This window comes from Mustela nigripes, chromosome 11 (genome assembly GCF_022355385.1).
Source record: "Mustela nigripes isolate SB6536 chromosome 11, MUSNIG.SB6536, whole genome shotgun sequence".
Classification (NCBI taxonomy): domain Eukaryota; kingdom Metazoa; phylum Chordata; class Mammalia; order Carnivora; family Mustelidae; genus Mustela; species Mustela nigripes.
The window spans coordinates 38,657,236-38,671,739 of NC_081567.1; the positions used below are offsets into that span (position 1 = coordinate 38,657,236).

Consider the following 14,504-nt stretch of genomic DNA (forward strand, 5'->3'; position numbering starts at 1 on the left):
CCCACTCACGCCCGCGCGCTCTCGCTCAAACACGTCCATAAACCTAGCCCAGGCCGCCAGATGGACAAAAATGCGCCCTGCTTCGTGCGTCGGGGACCTGAGCTCACTCCGGAGAGGGCGGGGACGCCGCGGAGCCCGCAGCGCAGCAGGGCAGACAGACTCCACGCCAGGCAGGGAGGCCCCGAAATGCTCTCGGGGTGGCGCCGGCTGCGCGGAGCAGCGGGTCCTACCGGGCCCTGGAGTCTGCGGAGACCCGGGCAGCCGCGAGCCCCGCCTGAGCAAGGGGCCAGCCGCGTGCGTGGGACGGACGAGCAGGACCCAGCGGCCGAGCGCCGCGGAGACCCCCTGCTGGATGCGAGGGCCCAGAGAGGCCAAGGCCTGCAGCGCTGAGCGCACAGCGCGCAGCGGCGGCAGCGCCTCGGAGCTCGCCGGGCGCGGGGCGGGCCCCGGAGCGGCAGCTGAGGCGGCGTCCCGGGTAGACGGCTGGAGGGATGCGAGGCTCGTTAGGGGGGCTGGGCTTGGCGCAGTCGGGCACTAGCATGCAAACTCTGTGGCAAAGAGACCGGCCGCTGAGGCGGGACCGGGGGAGCCCAGGGCAGCGCCTCTACCTCCGTTCAGGTCGATGCCTCCGCCTCCACTAGCTCGGCTCCCTGACCCGGAACGTTTGCGGCGCGGGGGCCCGCTTCCGGTGAGAGGCGGGCAAGACAGGGACACTTCCGGCGAGCCGGGCGCTGGGGGACAGAAAAGCGAAGGGCTGCTTCCGGCACGGTGGTTCCGGCCAGGCCCGGCCCGGCAAGTTTAGGAGAGGGTCGTGGTGGTCGCGGAGGGAGAGGCTTCTCCAAGCCCCCTGGCCGCCGTCCCGCTGCCTCCGCTCCCCCGCGCGCGCCGCCGGCCTCCGGCCAGTGCCCTCAGGCTCCCTGAACGGCTCAGTCCTTGGCGTCCGTGTGCGTCCCCCGTGCCCCTCTGTCCCTCCCCGGAGGCTCCCGGACGCACCGTGTGGACCACGGGAACTCCCTCGCTTCCTTGCGGGGACTGACGGACCGAAAGACCAGAGATCGCCCGATCCGACTGCTGGGGGCATGGAGCGCTGGCCCGGGCTGGGACGGACCAGGTAGGGGCTCCCCGGAAGGCAGACGGGACGGCCGAGCTGCGGGACAGCGATGTCTCCTCATTGAGGGGCAGCCCGCTGTTCTGGACGGGCTCGCCAAGACTGACCCGTCCAGGACAAAGCCATCTGGGGGGACCCAACCAGGGTGAAGGGTCGGAACTGACAGGCCCCACCGGGCTGATAAGCCCAGCTCTGGTCACCAACCTCCTGTCCCCCCAACCGGCACAGACATGGAGAAGATGTCCCGAGTGACCACGGCCCTGGGTGGCAGCGCGCTGACTGGCCGTACCATGCACTGCCACCTGGACGCGCCGGCCAATGCCATCAGCGTGTGCCGGGACGCAGCCCAGGTGGTTGTGGCCGGCCGCAGCATCTTCAAGATCTACGCCATTGAGGACGAGCAGTTTGTGGAGAAGCTGAACCTCCGTGTGGGCCGCAAGCCCTCCCTCAACCTGAGCTGCGCGGATGTGGTCTGGCACCAGATGGATGAGAACCTGCTGGCCACGGCGGCCACCAATGGCGTGGTGGTCACCTGGAACCTGGGACGGCCATCCCGCAACAAGCAGGACCAGCTGTTCACAGAGCACAAACGCACGGTGAACAAAGTCTGCTTCCACCCCACCGAGGCCCACGTGCTGCTCAGTGGCTCCCAGGACGGCTTCATGAAGTGCTTCGACCTCCGCAGGAAGGACTCCGTCAGCACCTTCTCGGGTGAGGCCCCGGAGGCGGGTAGGGCAGGTGGAGAAGTGCATGGTGGGCATCAGAGGTCTTTACACCTGCTCCCAGAGAGCACTAGAAGAGTGGGTGTGGGTCAGCCTGGGAGGGGCCGGGTATGGGACCAGGGAGAGGGCCAGCCTGAGTGGACTGCAGCCAAGCTGGGCCGCCGAGCTGAGGGTCTGTCTTGCTGCTTCCGAGCTCCAGGCCGCTTCATGGCAGGAAGCCCACTGGGGCCTCCCCTCCAGGACAGAGAGAGGGTGGGGTATGCTGCCCGCCCTCCCATCCAGTTCTTTTCCCAGCAGGCCCAGCTTCTTGACAGCTGGCCTTGTGCCATCGAGGTCATGTCCACCCTGAAGAAACCACACGAAGCATGGGGCAGAATCCTCAGTAGCCTCAGAGTATTGGGGGCCTCCTAAGACCCTGACCTACCTGCAGTGTGGAAACGCGAGCATCCTTGAAGGCTCTTGGGGTCGTGGTCCGTGTGGGTGGACACAGACCTTTAAGGTCCCAGTCCCCTAGGGCGGACCCAGCAGCTCCAGCTCAAGGTGAAGGGATGCAGCAGACACTGGGGGACCCTCATGCAGGCCGCCTTGGACCTCTCTCGGGGGAGCGCATACTGACAGCACGGCAAGGCTCCCGTTAGCTCAGTGCTCTGACAGCCAGTCCTGGAGCTGCGCCACAGCTCTGTGCAGGGACGGCGTCAGCACAATCCAGGGGAGAATCGGGGTGCGCCGGTTTGGTTCAAAAACTACATGGCGCCTGGCATCCCACTCCCTGGCTTGCTCTACCGTTTCTTCTGTGGGAAGCCTCTCTTGCCACCGTCTGCCCCAGGCAGGCTTAGGGCTGTTGACTCCTTCTTCTAGGTCTCCCCGCTTTGGCTGCAGACAGGCACGTGGCCGCAGTCCACGGCCTCTCTGAGGGCTCCAGCGTTGGCTGCTCTCTGTCCTGGAGCCTCACCTTTTCTAATGATGTCCTGCCCACAGGCCAGTCAGAGAGCGTGCGGGACGTCCAGTTCAGCATCCGGGACTACTTCACCTTCGCCTCCACCTTCGAGAATGGCAACGTGCAGCTCTGGGACATCCGGCGGCCCGACCGCTGCGAGAGGATGTTCACCGCCCACAACGGTCCTGTCTTCTGCTGCGACTGGCACCCTGAGGACAGGTGTGGGGCGGGGTGGTGTGCGGGCACAGGCAGCAGGGTGGGACGAGTGGGCTTATGGAGGGCTGCCTCCAGACCTGCGAGACAGAGTGGGGAGCCCTTCCAGCCCTGGCGAGGACACTGAGGGCTTCGTGGATCTGTTATAGGGGCTGGCTGGCCACGGGTGGGCGTGACAAGATGGTGAAGGTCTGGGACATGACAACGCACCGCGCCAAGGAGGTGCACTGCGTGCAAACCATCGCCTCGGTGGCCCGAGTCAAGTGGCGGCCTGAGTGCCGTCACCACCTGGCTACCTGCTCCATGATGGTGGACCATAACATCTACGTGTGGGACGTGCGCCGGCCTTTTGTCCCGGCTGCCATGTTTGAGGAGCACCGCGACGTCACAACGGGCATTGCCTGGCGCCACCCACATGATCCCTCCTTCCTGCTCTCCGGCTCTAAGGACAGCACACTGTGCCAGCACCTGTTCCGCGATGCCAGCCAGCCTGTCGAGCGTGCCAACCCTGAGGGCCTCTGCTATGGCCTCTTTGGAGACCTGGCCTTTGCTGCTAAGGAGAGCCTGGTGTCTGCTGAGTCTGGGCGCAAGCCCTGTGCCGGTGATCGGCGCCACCCCATCTTCTTCAAGCGCAAGCTGGACCCTGCCGAGCCTTTTGTGGGCCTTGCGTCTAGTGCCCTCAGTGTCTTTGAGATGGAGCCCGGCAGCGGCAGCATGAGCTGGTTCGTGGACACCGCTGAGCGTTATGCCCTGGCCGGTCGGCCTCTTGCCGAGCTCTGTGACCACAATGCCAAAGTGGCTCGGGAGCTTGGCCGAAACCAGGTAGGTGGGGCAGTCCAGGGTCCATGGCCTTGGGGGTGCCCCCATCTGGTATACTCGGACCCTACTCTGGTTTCAGCGCTCAGCTCTGGTGGTGGCCACCACCAGCCACCACCCTTAGTAACTGAGGGTACCCTGTGCCCTGAAGTGGGCCAGATGCCAGTGCCACCGCTGGGGTGCAGGCCTGGCGTGTTGTGGTGTCCCAGCCCCCTCTCATGGCTCACTTTGCTTTTGGATTTCCCAAAGTGTCTGACTCCACAGGGGACCACATTGCTTCTCACTGTCTTCCTGAGCCCACGGGCTCACTCCTTGTTCGCTGCCTCCAATTTCTGATCCTTCCTGTGCCCTCGTAGGACAGAGACCAGATTTGCATCTTTGGCATAGGCGTCCATTTCTGCAGCTGGGGTGGACCAGGACATTGGGTGCCTGGGGCAGCTGAACACGGAGTCTGAGTCTGGCTCTGTCCAGGAGTCAGGGGGGCAGTCTGCATGGGGTGCCGGGAACCGAGACCCTTTGTGAGTGCCCGGCGCCTGCCCCTAGGTAGCGCAGACCTGGACCATGCTGCGGATCATCTACTCTAGCCCTGGCCTGGCGTCTGCCGCCAGCCTCAACCACAGTGTGGGCAAGGGCAGCTCTTGCGGCTTGCCACTTATGAACAGGTACATGTTTGGGGGTGGCTCTCCTCAGGGTGGGGACTGTTGGAGCCCGTCGACCCACTGGCCTTCCCTGCCCCCAGTTTCAACCTGAAGGATATGGCCCCAGGGTTGGGCAGTGAGACCAGGCTGGACCGTAGCAAGGGAGACACACGGAGCGACACAGTGCTGCTTGACTCCTCAACCACACTCATCACCAATGAGGGTAGGCAGGGGGGGCGGACAGGGCACTGAGGGGAGTGGAGCTAGGGCGTCCCAGAATCCGCTCTCGTGCAACGCATCCCGCCTCCATCGTGGGCAGATAACGAAGAGACAGAGGGCAGTGATGTGCCTGCAGACTACCTGCTGGGTGACGTGGAGGGCGAGGAGGACGAGCTGTACCTGCTGGACCCGGAACATGCACACAGTGAGTCGGGGCTCGGGGAGTGGCGCTGGCTGGTGGGGCCAGAGGCTCAGACCTTGCCCTCCCCGTCCCTGCCTCACAGCGGAGGAACCAGAATATGTGCTGCCTCAGGAAGCCTTCCCCCTGCGCCACGAGATTGTGGACACGCCCCCGGGCCCGGAGCACCTACAGGACAAGGCGGACTCCCCGCACGTGAGCGGCAGTGAGGCAGATGCAGCTTCCCTGGCGCCCGTGGACTCCTCCTTCTCACTCATCTCCGTGTCACATGCTCTCTACGACACCCGCCTGCCCCCTGACTTCTTCAGTGCCCTGGTGTGTGACATGCTGCGCTTCTATGCAGAGCAGGGGGACGTGCAGATGGCTGTGTCCGTGCTCATCGTGCTGGGCGAGCGTGTGCGCAAGGACATTGACGAGCAGACGCAGGTGGGTGACTGGGCGGGCGGGGGGTCCCCACCACCCCCAGGACTGCCCCCGCAGGCCTGCCTTCCCCACCCCCCGCCCCGGTTGGGGGGAGCCCCCAGTGTGCCCGACTCCAGGCCTTGGCCTCCCGCCCGTCCCCCCAGGAACACTGGTACACGTCCTACATCGACCTGCTGCAGCGCTTCTGCCTCTGGAACGTGTCCAACCAGGTGGTCAAGCTGAGCACCAGCCGCGCCATCAGCTGCCTCAACCAGGCGTCCACCACGCTGCACGTCAACTGCAGCCACTGCAAGCGGCCCATGAGCAGCCGCGGCTGGGTGTGTGACCGCTGCCACCGCTGCGCCAGCATGTGCGCCGTCTGCCACCACGTGGTCAAGGGGCTGTTCGTGTGGTGCCAGGGCTGCAGCCACGGCGGCCACCTGCAGCACATCATGAAGTGGCTGGAGGGCAGCTCGCACTGCCCCGCGGGCTGCGGCCACTTGTGCGAGTACTCCTGACCTGCTTGCGCGGGCTCGGCCGGGGCGGGCCGGGGCGGGAGCCGCAAATAAAGGAGGCAGCAGCCGCAGTCTGAGGCTGCCTGTGCGCCGTCGTCGCGCCGCCGCGCCCAGGCCCCACGCCGGGCGACTCTGGGGGTGGGAGGCACGTCGCCATGGGTACCGGCCATAGCCACCGTCTCCTCTCCCGCGGCCTTCGCGCATCCTTCCGAAAGTGCCCTCCCTTCCGGGGCAGGGCCCGAGGAACTGCTTCCGGGGTGGTCCCCGTTGCCACGACGACGGAGCTCCCGACATGCCTCGCGGCGGCGGGCTCATGGCGCCGGGGGCGCGGCGGCTCTTGCTGCTGCTTGTCTGGATGCTGGCGGCTCTGGCCCGGCGCGGCCTCGCGGAAGCGGGCGACGGAGGGTGGTGAGCAGCGCCGGCGGGCGGGGCGGGGGGGGGGGGGGGCGCGGCGCGCGGGGGGGCGGACCGCTGACCCGCTGTGTCCGCAGGCAGCTGCGCGGGCCCGGGGCGCCGGCGGCCCTGACCGAGGAGCAGCGCTGCGCGGTGGAACGTCGGGCCGACCTCAGCTACTCCGAGTTCGTCCAGCAGTACGTGCGCCCCCTCGCACTGGTCACTCCTCCTAGACCGCAGTGCGCGCGCCCTCCGGCTGCTTGCGGACCCCCCACCCCGGCTCCCGAGAGCAACCCCCTTTTGAGCTAACGCGGGTGGGGTTGGGGCGGGTGGGAGAGAGTGAGACCTGGCCGTGCCTCTGCCCTTCCAGCTACGCCTTCTCCAGACCCGTCATCCTGCAGGGCCTCACAGACAACTCGGTGAGTGCAATCGCCCCTCCTGGCCACTTGGCACCCGTGCTGGGCCTGGCCCTTGAGTCTTTTCCCCACCCCCCAGAGGTTCCGGGCTCTGTGCGCCCGAGAAAGGCTCCTGGCCTCGTTTGGGGACAGCATGGTTCGCCTGAGCACTGCCAATACCTACTCCTACCGGAAAGGTGAGCTGCCCCACCCTCCGGCCCAGCCCGCATGCCAGCATCTTGCACCGGCCTTGGCCAGTCCTCATCAACCCCTTTCCCGCAGTGGACCTGCCCTTCCAGGAGTACGTGGAGCATCTGCTGCATCCCCAGGATCCTACCACCCTGGGCAATGGTGAGTCTGATCTGGTTGGCCCTGGGGTGGGACAGGGGCATCTGGGAGTGCCCAGCTGCCAAGATCCCTGCACCTTCTCTCTTCTTTGTTGGCAGACACCCTGTATTTCTTTGGGGATAACAATTTTAGCGAATGGGCATCGCTCTTTCAGCACTACTCCCCACCACCATTTAGTCTGTTGGGTACCACTACCGCTTACAGCTTTGGAATCGCAGGTGGGTACCCTACAAAGGGGATTTGGGAGGGAAGAAGAAACTCTAAATTGGGTGGCATCAGCAGTTGCTCACATATGACCCCACAGGAGCTGGTTCTGGGGTGCCCTTCCACTGGCACGGGCCAGGGTTCTCAGAGGTCATCTATGGCCGCAAGGTTAGCACACGATGGGGGTGGGGGCTGGGACTTGGAGCTTACTGACTGCAACAGAGTGACCTTGCTGCTCCCGCTCTCAGCGCTGGTTCCTATACCCCCCGGAGAAGACACCAGAGTTCCATCCCAACAAAACCACGCTGGCCTGGCTTCAGGATATATACCCAACTCTGGTACCATCTGCAAAGCCCCTGGAGTGCACCGTCCAGGCTGGTGAGGTCAGTAGGTGGCACAAAGGGGCCAGGCTGGACCCGGCACCACACCAACTAATCCCTGTACCCCTCCCTACCCTCCACCAGGTGCTGTATTTCCCTGACCGATGGTGGCATGCTACACTCAACTTGGACACCAGTGTGTTCATCTCTACCTTCCTCAACTAGCCAGCTTGGGCGGCTGGTGAGCCCAGCACACACCAGCACACACCCCTATAGTGCTCACAGATTTTATTACAGGACAGCGGTGGCAGCAGCCCACCCTCGCCTGCTGTTTCTGGCCCAGATGTGGGTGGAAGTGGGGCTCATGGTCCAGCAGCAGAACTGATGAGGACGGGGTTGGGGACACCAGGGCAGAGATCTAGGGACACAAACTATGTACAAGGACTGGGAGCTACTGCCCCAAGGCCCTCCTGAGCCAGGGTACTAGGCAAGGTGGGCAGCCCTGGCCCTTGCCTGGCCTCAGTAGTCCTCCACCCAGCCGTTCTCGGAGATGAACGCATCAATGACCTCTTTCATGGCCAGGTTGGGGATGAGCTGTTCCTGGGTCAGGGGGCTCCGGGTGACAGGGTCAAAGTGGCCCACGCGCTGCAGTGTGCAGTGACAACAGGGTCAGAAAGTGCTCAGTGGTTATGGGTCCTGCTCCCAGCACTCACGGGCCCTCACCTGCAGGTGCTCCTCAATGTCCTTGCGGTCGTAGGTGATGCCGCTGGGTGTGATGCACGGCTCGCGCATGAGCTCAAAGCTGATCTTGCCACACAGGTAGTCCGGGATATCTCGCTTCTGCAACACATGGGGTGACATTAGGCACCGGGATGAGAACAGTGCTCCAATTCCTGCTACCCAGAGGACAGACAGCTTACCTTTCTCTTCTCATCCACCTGGGAGAAAAGCTCATCCATGTCTGCTAAGTACTTGTCCTGCGAAAAAACAAGCAGCTACGCGTGGGCCACATGCCCCATTCCCCTTCCCCAGGCACAGGCACGGGCACCCTCCCGTCACAGGCACGCAAACACGCACACATCCACATGTGGGCTGGGGCACCCTCACGTGCTTGGCCTCGATGCAGGCCTGCTGGGCCCGGATGTGGCCATCATCCTCATCACCCTCATGGTTCCGCTGGCATTCTTCTAGCTCCCTGGGGGTCAACCAGGGGCTAGTCAGAAATGGGTCTGGCCAGAAGAGTTCTCACTCCACCCCAACCTCGGGCTCATTCAGGTCTCACTTCCCTCCATCTCCTGCTTGCCAGTGTTGGCCTTCAATAAACACCTGTGTTCTTGACTCAGCGTTAACCCCGGAGTGCTGACTTGGGGGTGGGTGGGGCCCTGGAGCCTGCCACTAGCGCCGCCCACCTCTCCCGCTCGGCCACAATGAGCCGGGTGAGGTAGGAGTGCAGCTCGTTCTCCTGGTGGATGCGCCGCTCCTCGATGCTGTTCCAGCGCTTCTTCTTGGCGATGCGCAGAGCACTAGGGATGTCATCGCCGAAGTTGAGCCGCTGCTCCTTGGCCAGGTTGTAGGCTAGAAGAACAGGGGCTCCAGGTCACCTGGCCAGTCCATCCGCCTGGTGCCAGGCGCCCCTTAACCCTGAAAGCTGTAGGCCCACCTCGCTGCAGATTGGCGATGGCCTCATCATAGCTCTCCATCTCTAGCTGGCATTGCCCCAGGAAGAAGTGTGCCTTCACAGACTGCCCGTCCAGTTCCAAGGCCCGCCGGCAGTCAGCCAGGGCCTGCTCGTGCTGCTGCATCTTCAGGTAGCACAAGGCCCGGTTGGTGTAGTACACTGCCACCAGAGGATTCCGGGTCTGGGGACCAAGGCCAGGCCAGCCAGCATGAGGGAGTGAGCTCTGCGCCCCCTTCTCCGTCCTAGGCCCTGTCCCAGGCCCAGTTTAGAGCCCGCGGCTAGAACTGCAACACCAGAAACTTCTCAGCTTCGAAGCCCCTGTGTACTGCGGGCTGCTGGAAGGAGAACTCCCGGTCCTGAGGCCCGCATGAGCCCACCCTCTTGACTCCCAGTAGATCTTGGAATCCTGTTTCCCAGACCTGGGGAGAGCCCCAGCTTTGGGCCTGGGTTCTCAAGAGACAAGGATCCCTGGTCCTCGGTCTGGGGGCCTCAAGCACCCTGAAGCTCCCACCCACCGTACTTCTTCGGCAACCAGCAGTGGCTCGAGAGCCGCGGCCCTGACCCGACGGAAACAAGACCATCACTGAGCTCTCGGGACCCCAACGCCCCCGCGTACGAACCAAGAGCCTCCGAAGGTCCGGCGGGAATGGCCGGGCAGGGGCTCCGGGGAGGACGCGGGGCCGAACCCCGGGCCCCGCCCCCTCCCCTGGCCCGGACGCCGGTTCCCTCCCCCGGTGCGGGCGCACTCACGATGGCGCGGCCGTAGCAGGCCGCCGCCTCCGGGTACTTGCGACCCACGAAGAGCCGGTTGCCCTGCTCCTTGAGCTCCTGCGCGCTCGGGCTCTTTTCGGGGCTTCCGCCGCCGGCGCCCAACCGCGCGCCACCCTCCTTCTCCTCCTTGCCCTTCATGGCGCCGCGCGGCACAGCCTGGGCTTCGCTCCCAGGCTCCGCGTCTGGCCCGCCCTGCGCCCGCAGCCCGAGCCCGCAGCCCGAGCCCCCGATCCGCTCGGGCCCGGTCCAGCGATCCGCCACCGGAAGTTCCGGCTGCGTGGGGCGGGGCCAGCGCGGCGGGTGGGGACGCGCGTGCGTTCCACGGGCAGAGGGGGAAAGCGGGTGGAGCCGGCTGGGAGCATGCGCTTGAAGCAAAGCGACCCGCGGCGTCCAAGTCCGGAGCAGCGCCAAGAAGGTGGCCAGTGACTCTCGGCCCCGCCCCGCACAGGCCCCGCCCCGCACAGGCCCCGCCCCGCACAGGCCCCGCCCCGCACAGGCCCCGCCCGCCCGCGAACATGGCGGCTGTCCGGCCTCGAGCCGGAGGGACGCGGTCCTGGCGCCTTACGGGGAGGTGCCGTGGGCGCGCGCGGACCGCCAGGGGCGGCTGGAAATCCCCGACCGATGGTAGGGCGAAGGAGGGAGGGGCGGTCGGTAGGGCGGACGAGCCCCGTTTCCCGAGTCGCCGTCATCGCCCTTCCCCAGGCACCGAGAGGAGTACCCCTGGCCACCGAGGGCCGAGCGGGGAAGCACGTGACACGAAACGAGCCGGAGCGGCCGCGGGCGTGGAAACCGGCGGTGAGGGCTTCCCACGAGCGGGCGGGGCCTGGCGGCGCGGGCGGAGCTTCCTGGTGGGGCGAGAACGCTTGGCGAAGTACACCGCCCGTGACCCCCCAACCCACCCGGGGCCCGGATCGGCCGGGAGAGCAGGGTGTCCCGCAGGGTCGCGGCCCAGCCGGCCGGTTCTTGTCCTTGCCTGAAAAATGGGCCCATGGCCATGTCCATGACACTGCGGGTCCCTGGGAAGGGCTGCCCTGCGTCAAGCTGGTCCAGCCCTGGTGGGGCATGAGTCCGGCTGCAGGGGCTGTGGAAGCGGCGCCTTAGTGTCCCGCCGCACAGTGGCCCAATTCACCCTCCAGCGCTCCCCGCTGCAGCCCTTAGCAGAGGTGAGGGGCCGTGGGCAGGCAGGGGTGCAGTGTGCAGAGCTGTACGGGAGGATCGAGTGGACAGTGTCTCTGGGCCTCTAGGCCCTCCCTAGGCAGTCCCTCAGGGCCGTGGACTCCCTCACCATGTCAAGGCAGCAGTACTGACATGGACTGTGGGGGAGAAGCTGTGCCCCAACCTGCTGCTGGACCTGAGCCCCAGGCTAGCCATGCCTGAGGACACCACGCCAGCCGAGATGTGCAGAGCGCAGGCTGCCTGAACATGGCTGTGACCCAGGGTCTGCTGACCTGCCCGCAACCTCAGGCCACAGGTTTCCCTGGAGGGCAGGCTGTCCAAGCAGGAGGCTAGCTGCTGCAGGACCTTAACAAATGCTAGAACTCACACCTGACCACGAGGACCACAGCTCCTTCCCACACCTATCTGTCTCTCTCTCACACACACACACACCCTTCCCTCACACCAGTGCACACAAGCAAGGGGAAAGATCGGGTTGTCCACATGGAGGGAAGGGCCCTTACACTGCTCAGTGAGTGGGAGGGAGGCCAGGCCAGCCCCCAGAGCCCTGGTACAGCCGCCTGCTGCTGTGTAAAATATTTATTCATTCTCCAAAAAGGCTCAGACCGCAAATCGTGGGGGAGAGGCTGGGGCAGGGTCTCCGTTGGGGCCACACCTGGGGACCTCCACTGCCTGGCCAGGCAGTCCTCTACCTCCCCAGGCCTGGGAGGGGGTGGCCAGGGCTGGTGTAAGGCTTGGCCTGAACTTAGTGGGCTACTGGGGACACCTGCCCCCACAGAGGAGAAGCAGTCTCAAGATGTACATTCACAGAGGGAGACATGCAGGCTCGCCTGATGGCCAGCCCACATACGCCTGTGCCCTGGCCTGTGCAGCCCTGGGGAGCCCATCAGGGTGGTGGAGGGATGTGGGCGCCCAGCAGATCATAGGCGAAGACGTTCCAGAAGATGGCAAAGAGCAGGAACGTGCCATAGGCCAGCAGTACCACCCACCAGCCGCACTGGTCCCGCAGGCGTTCCTCATAGCTGCGCAGGATGGTCAGACCCATGCTGACCCCTACCACCGCACCTGCCAGGTGTGCCATGAAGCTGGGCTGGGGGCCTGAGGCAGGCAGTGGTGGGGAAAAGCGGAGCCACACGGCCCGGCCCACCTCGGAACTCACTGCAGAGAAAGGCGGCAGGTGGGGGGTGCCCTGGCCGTAGGCTGAGGCCCCCCAGCCCCCTGACCCCTACTTACTGCACACCAAGGCCAGCACCATCCTCAGCAGCTTGTAGGGACACCTCATCCCAGCCCAGTTCTGATGGGGCGTGAGACAGAGGCTGTGAGGCAGGCCTTGCGGGCCCCTCCCCACACCCGCCCCGCAGTCTGCCCCGTTACCATGACGACGTTGGCCAGGTGTGCCGAGCACAGGGCGTAGACCCCACCAGAGCCCCCCACCACAGGGGCCCGCATGTCGGTAATGGAGACAGTCAGGGAGCCTGTGTGAGCAAAGGGAGAGCCATGAGGGTGAGGCTCACCAGGAAGACGGCCGGGGGGCCCGTGCCTGCCTCACCTGCCAGCACGCCGGCCAGGTAGAGCAGGCTGATGCGGAGCAGACCGTGCACCATCTCCAGGGGCACCCCGATCATGAGCTGTAGGAGCGCGTTGAACCCTAGTTGCTCCAGGCTGGCCGGGAGGGTGCAAACAAACGGGAGGTCAGCGGTCAGGCTGCCAGCCCGATGGGACGGATGCCAGAGGTGGGCCCCCACTCACCCGACGTGCATGAACATGTAGGTGAGGAAGCGCCAGGCTCGAGCGCGGTGGCCAGGGTGGTACACGAGGGGGCTCTTCATGTACTCGGGGTGGTAGGTCTGCAGCACCCACTTGTTGAGGCGGGCCCCGTAGCACAGGAACACGATGATCTGGGGAGGGAGGGTTAGGGCCAGGCGGGGCCAGGCCTGTGGGCAGCCGCTGGGCAGCAGGCAGGTGGGCACACCTGGGCAAGGGTGACTGAGGCCATGAACACAGGGGGTGGGCAGCTGCGGTGCCGGTAGAAGTACCAGTGGCGGTCCACCTCTCGGGGCAGGATCTCGTAGGCCACGTAGCGCACAAACCGCTTGTAGACACCCAGGCCTGGCTCCTCCAGCAGCCCGTCCCGCGGCAGTGCCCTCTGTCCGTTGGCGATCGCCCGCTTAAAGCTGCTTGAGCGCTTACTGCTAATCTGGAGGGGGGTGGCCCTAAGCGTGGGCCACCATACTCCCTGCCACCCCAGAGCCACCCTGCCCCTTGGCCAGCCCAGCTCCTGGTCCAGTCGGAGTCCCTGCCCCAAGTCCACACCCCTCCCTGGTGGGAAGGACAGGGAGTGGGGGCTGCCTGCCCACCCCACTTGGACCAGGCACCGTGCCTGCCAAGGCCTAGGCCCCTGCCCCTGCTATCCACCCGTTATGGCACTGACCAGGTCCACCAGCTCCTGGTAGCAGACTTGGCCCCGTTCGTTGCTCTGGGCCAAGGCCACCAGCATGTCCAGCTTGGCCGGGTCCAGGGGCAGCTCATGGCTGTGCACCAGGCCAGTGAAGGTGTCCGCACCGATGAAACCTGTGTGCTCAGGGTCCAGCTGCTGGGGTGGGGGGGCCATTGGCCAAGGCTTGAGGGTAGGTCAGGCCTCCCAGGCTACAGGGCTGGGCCAGGCCAGCTGTGAGAGGCAGGCTCCAAGCACCTCGGGGCCAGACCTCTGCACCGCCACAGTCCCAGGAGCCACCAAGGGACCAGTGCCTGGGTCCCAGGCCTCCAGCTCCTCCAGCAATCAGGGACCTCCCCACCTCATTTCTGCCCTGCCCATCCTCCTAGAAGGGTAGGGCCGAGGTCTGAGAACGATCTCCCTCCCTCTTATACCTCCCCAGAACCCCTGATCTGGCTCACCCTCTTCTGGGGTGTCAGGCAGGGGGCCAAGGTCGCAGGAGAGGGGGCCAGAGAGTAGGCGCGGAGCGGGGACTGGACCGCGGCTCTCTGGGAGCTCTGTTGCCTCGGCCCAGCCCAGCGGCGGGAGGGCTGCGGCGGGGGCGGTGCCGGCGCCCCCCACCCACCCCACGCACCTGCTCCTGGATAAGCTGCAGCAGCGAGCTCCTGTCCATAGAGCCAGGCGGGGCCGGGGGCCGGGGTCGGCGGCCGCGGCCGGAAGGGGCTGCTCTGCGGACGACTCCGCTCCGCCCCGGCCCGCCCGCTCCGCCCCGCGTCGCGTCACGGAGCCAGAGCCGCCCGCCCCCGCGCGCGCGCTGCCGTCGCCCGCCCCGCCACGCGCGGCCAGGACACGCGCGCGCCCCGCTTGCGGACGCGCCTCGAGGAGGAGTGGCCCCGACCAGAGCTCGGGTCTTGCCGCCCCGCTCACTGCCTTCCCGTTCCGTGCCGGGGCTGCTCATGAAACGGGCAGAGCGGCCGGGAAACTGAGTCACGGGGCAGCACCCAGATGCCTCCCTC

The 14,504-nt window shown here is 65.9% G+C and overlaps 4 protein-coding genes across 8 annotated transcripts; 2 read left to right on the forward strand and 2 right to left on the reverse strand.

The window, feature by feature from the left end:
- Nucleotides 1-1,027: 1,027 nt before the first annotated feature.
- WDR24 (WD repeat domain 24) lies at nucleotides 1,028-5,787 on the forward strand. The gene is made up of 9 exons (XM_059415794.1): nucleotides 1,028-1,111; nucleotides 1,337-1,819; nucleotides 2,809-2,986; nucleotides 3,130-3,802; nucleotides 4,340-4,458; nucleotides 4,536-4,657; nucleotides 4,754-4,858; nucleotides 4,938-5,278; nucleotides 5,419-5,787. Exons 2-9 carry the CDS (start codon nucleotides 1,339-1,341, stop codon nucleotides 5,770-5,772), a joined length of 2,373 nt encoding a protein of 790 aa, XP_059271777.1. The 5' UTR covers nucleotides 1,028-1,111; nucleotides 1,337-1,338; the 3' UTR covers nucleotides 5,773-5,787.
- Nucleotides 5,788-5,962: 175 nt separating this feature from the next.
- JMJD8 (jumonji domain containing 8) lies at nucleotides 5,963-8,338 on the forward strand. Its single transcript, XM_059415804.1, has 10 exons — nucleotides 5,963-6,177; nucleotides 6,261-6,359; nucleotides 6,533-6,581; nucleotides 6,658-6,754; nucleotides 6,840-6,908; nucleotides 7,004-7,123; nucleotides 7,210-7,277; nucleotides 7,358-7,492; nucleotides 7,574-7,670; nucleotides 8,249-8,338. Exons 1-9 carry the CDS (start codon nucleotides 6,062-6,064, stop codon nucleotides 7,652-7,654), a joined length of 834 nt encoding a protein of 277 aa, XP_059271787.1. The 5' UTR covers nucleotides 5,963-6,061; the 3' UTR covers nucleotides 7,655-7,670; nucleotides 8,249-8,338.
- On the reverse strand, nucleotides 7,703-10,125 carry STUB1 (STIP1 homology and U-box containing protein 1). Of its 2 annotated transcripts, none has more exons than XM_059415802.1 (7): nucleotides 9,858-10,125; nucleotides 9,090-9,288; nucleotides 8,839-9,004; nucleotides 8,507-8,624; nucleotides 8,350-8,406; nucleotides 8,153-8,269; nucleotides 7,703-8,074 (listed from the first exon to the last, which is right to left on the reverse strand). In XM_059415802.1, exons 1-7 carry the CDS (start codon nucleotides 10,014-10,016, stop codon nucleotides 7,949-7,951), a joined length of 942 nt encoding a protein of 313 aa, XP_059271785.1. In that variant the 5' UTR covers nucleotides 10,017-10,125; the 3' UTR covers nucleotides 7,703-7,948. The 2 variants fall into 2 exon arrangements, with proteins under 2 accessions (XP_059271785.1, XP_059271786.1); XM_059415803.1 differs by having other exon boundaries at nucleotides 8,537-8,624; nucleotides 9,858-10,122.
- Nucleotides 10,126-11,617: 1,492 nt separating this feature from the next.
- On the reverse strand, nucleotides 11,618-14,259 carry RHBDL1 (rhomboid like 1). 4 transcript variants are annotated; one of them, XM_059415798.1, is made up of 8 exons: nucleotides 14,123-14,259; nucleotides 13,486-13,644; nucleotides 13,027-13,251; nucleotides 12,804-12,952; nucleotides 12,604-12,716; nucleotides 12,429-12,529; nucleotides 12,288-12,348; nucleotides 11,618-12,212 (listed from the first exon to the last, which is right to left on the reverse strand). In XM_059415798.1, the coding sequence occupies exons 1-8, from the start codon at nucleotides 14,159-14,161 to the stop codon at nucleotides 11,941-11,943; spliced, it is 1,119 nt and encodes a 372-aa protein (XP_059271781.1). In that variant the 5' UTR covers nucleotides 14,162-14,259; the 3' UTR covers nucleotides 11,618-11,940. The 4 variants fall into 4 exon arrangements, with proteins under 4 accessions (XP_059271781.1, XP_059271783.1, XP_059271780.1 ...); XM_059415800.1 differs by having other exon boundaries at nucleotides 11,618-12,119; nucleotides 13,486-13,647; XM_059415797.1 differs by having other exon boundaries at nucleotides 13,486-13,647.
- Between the last annotated feature and the right edge of the window lie 245 nt (nucleotides 14,260-14,504).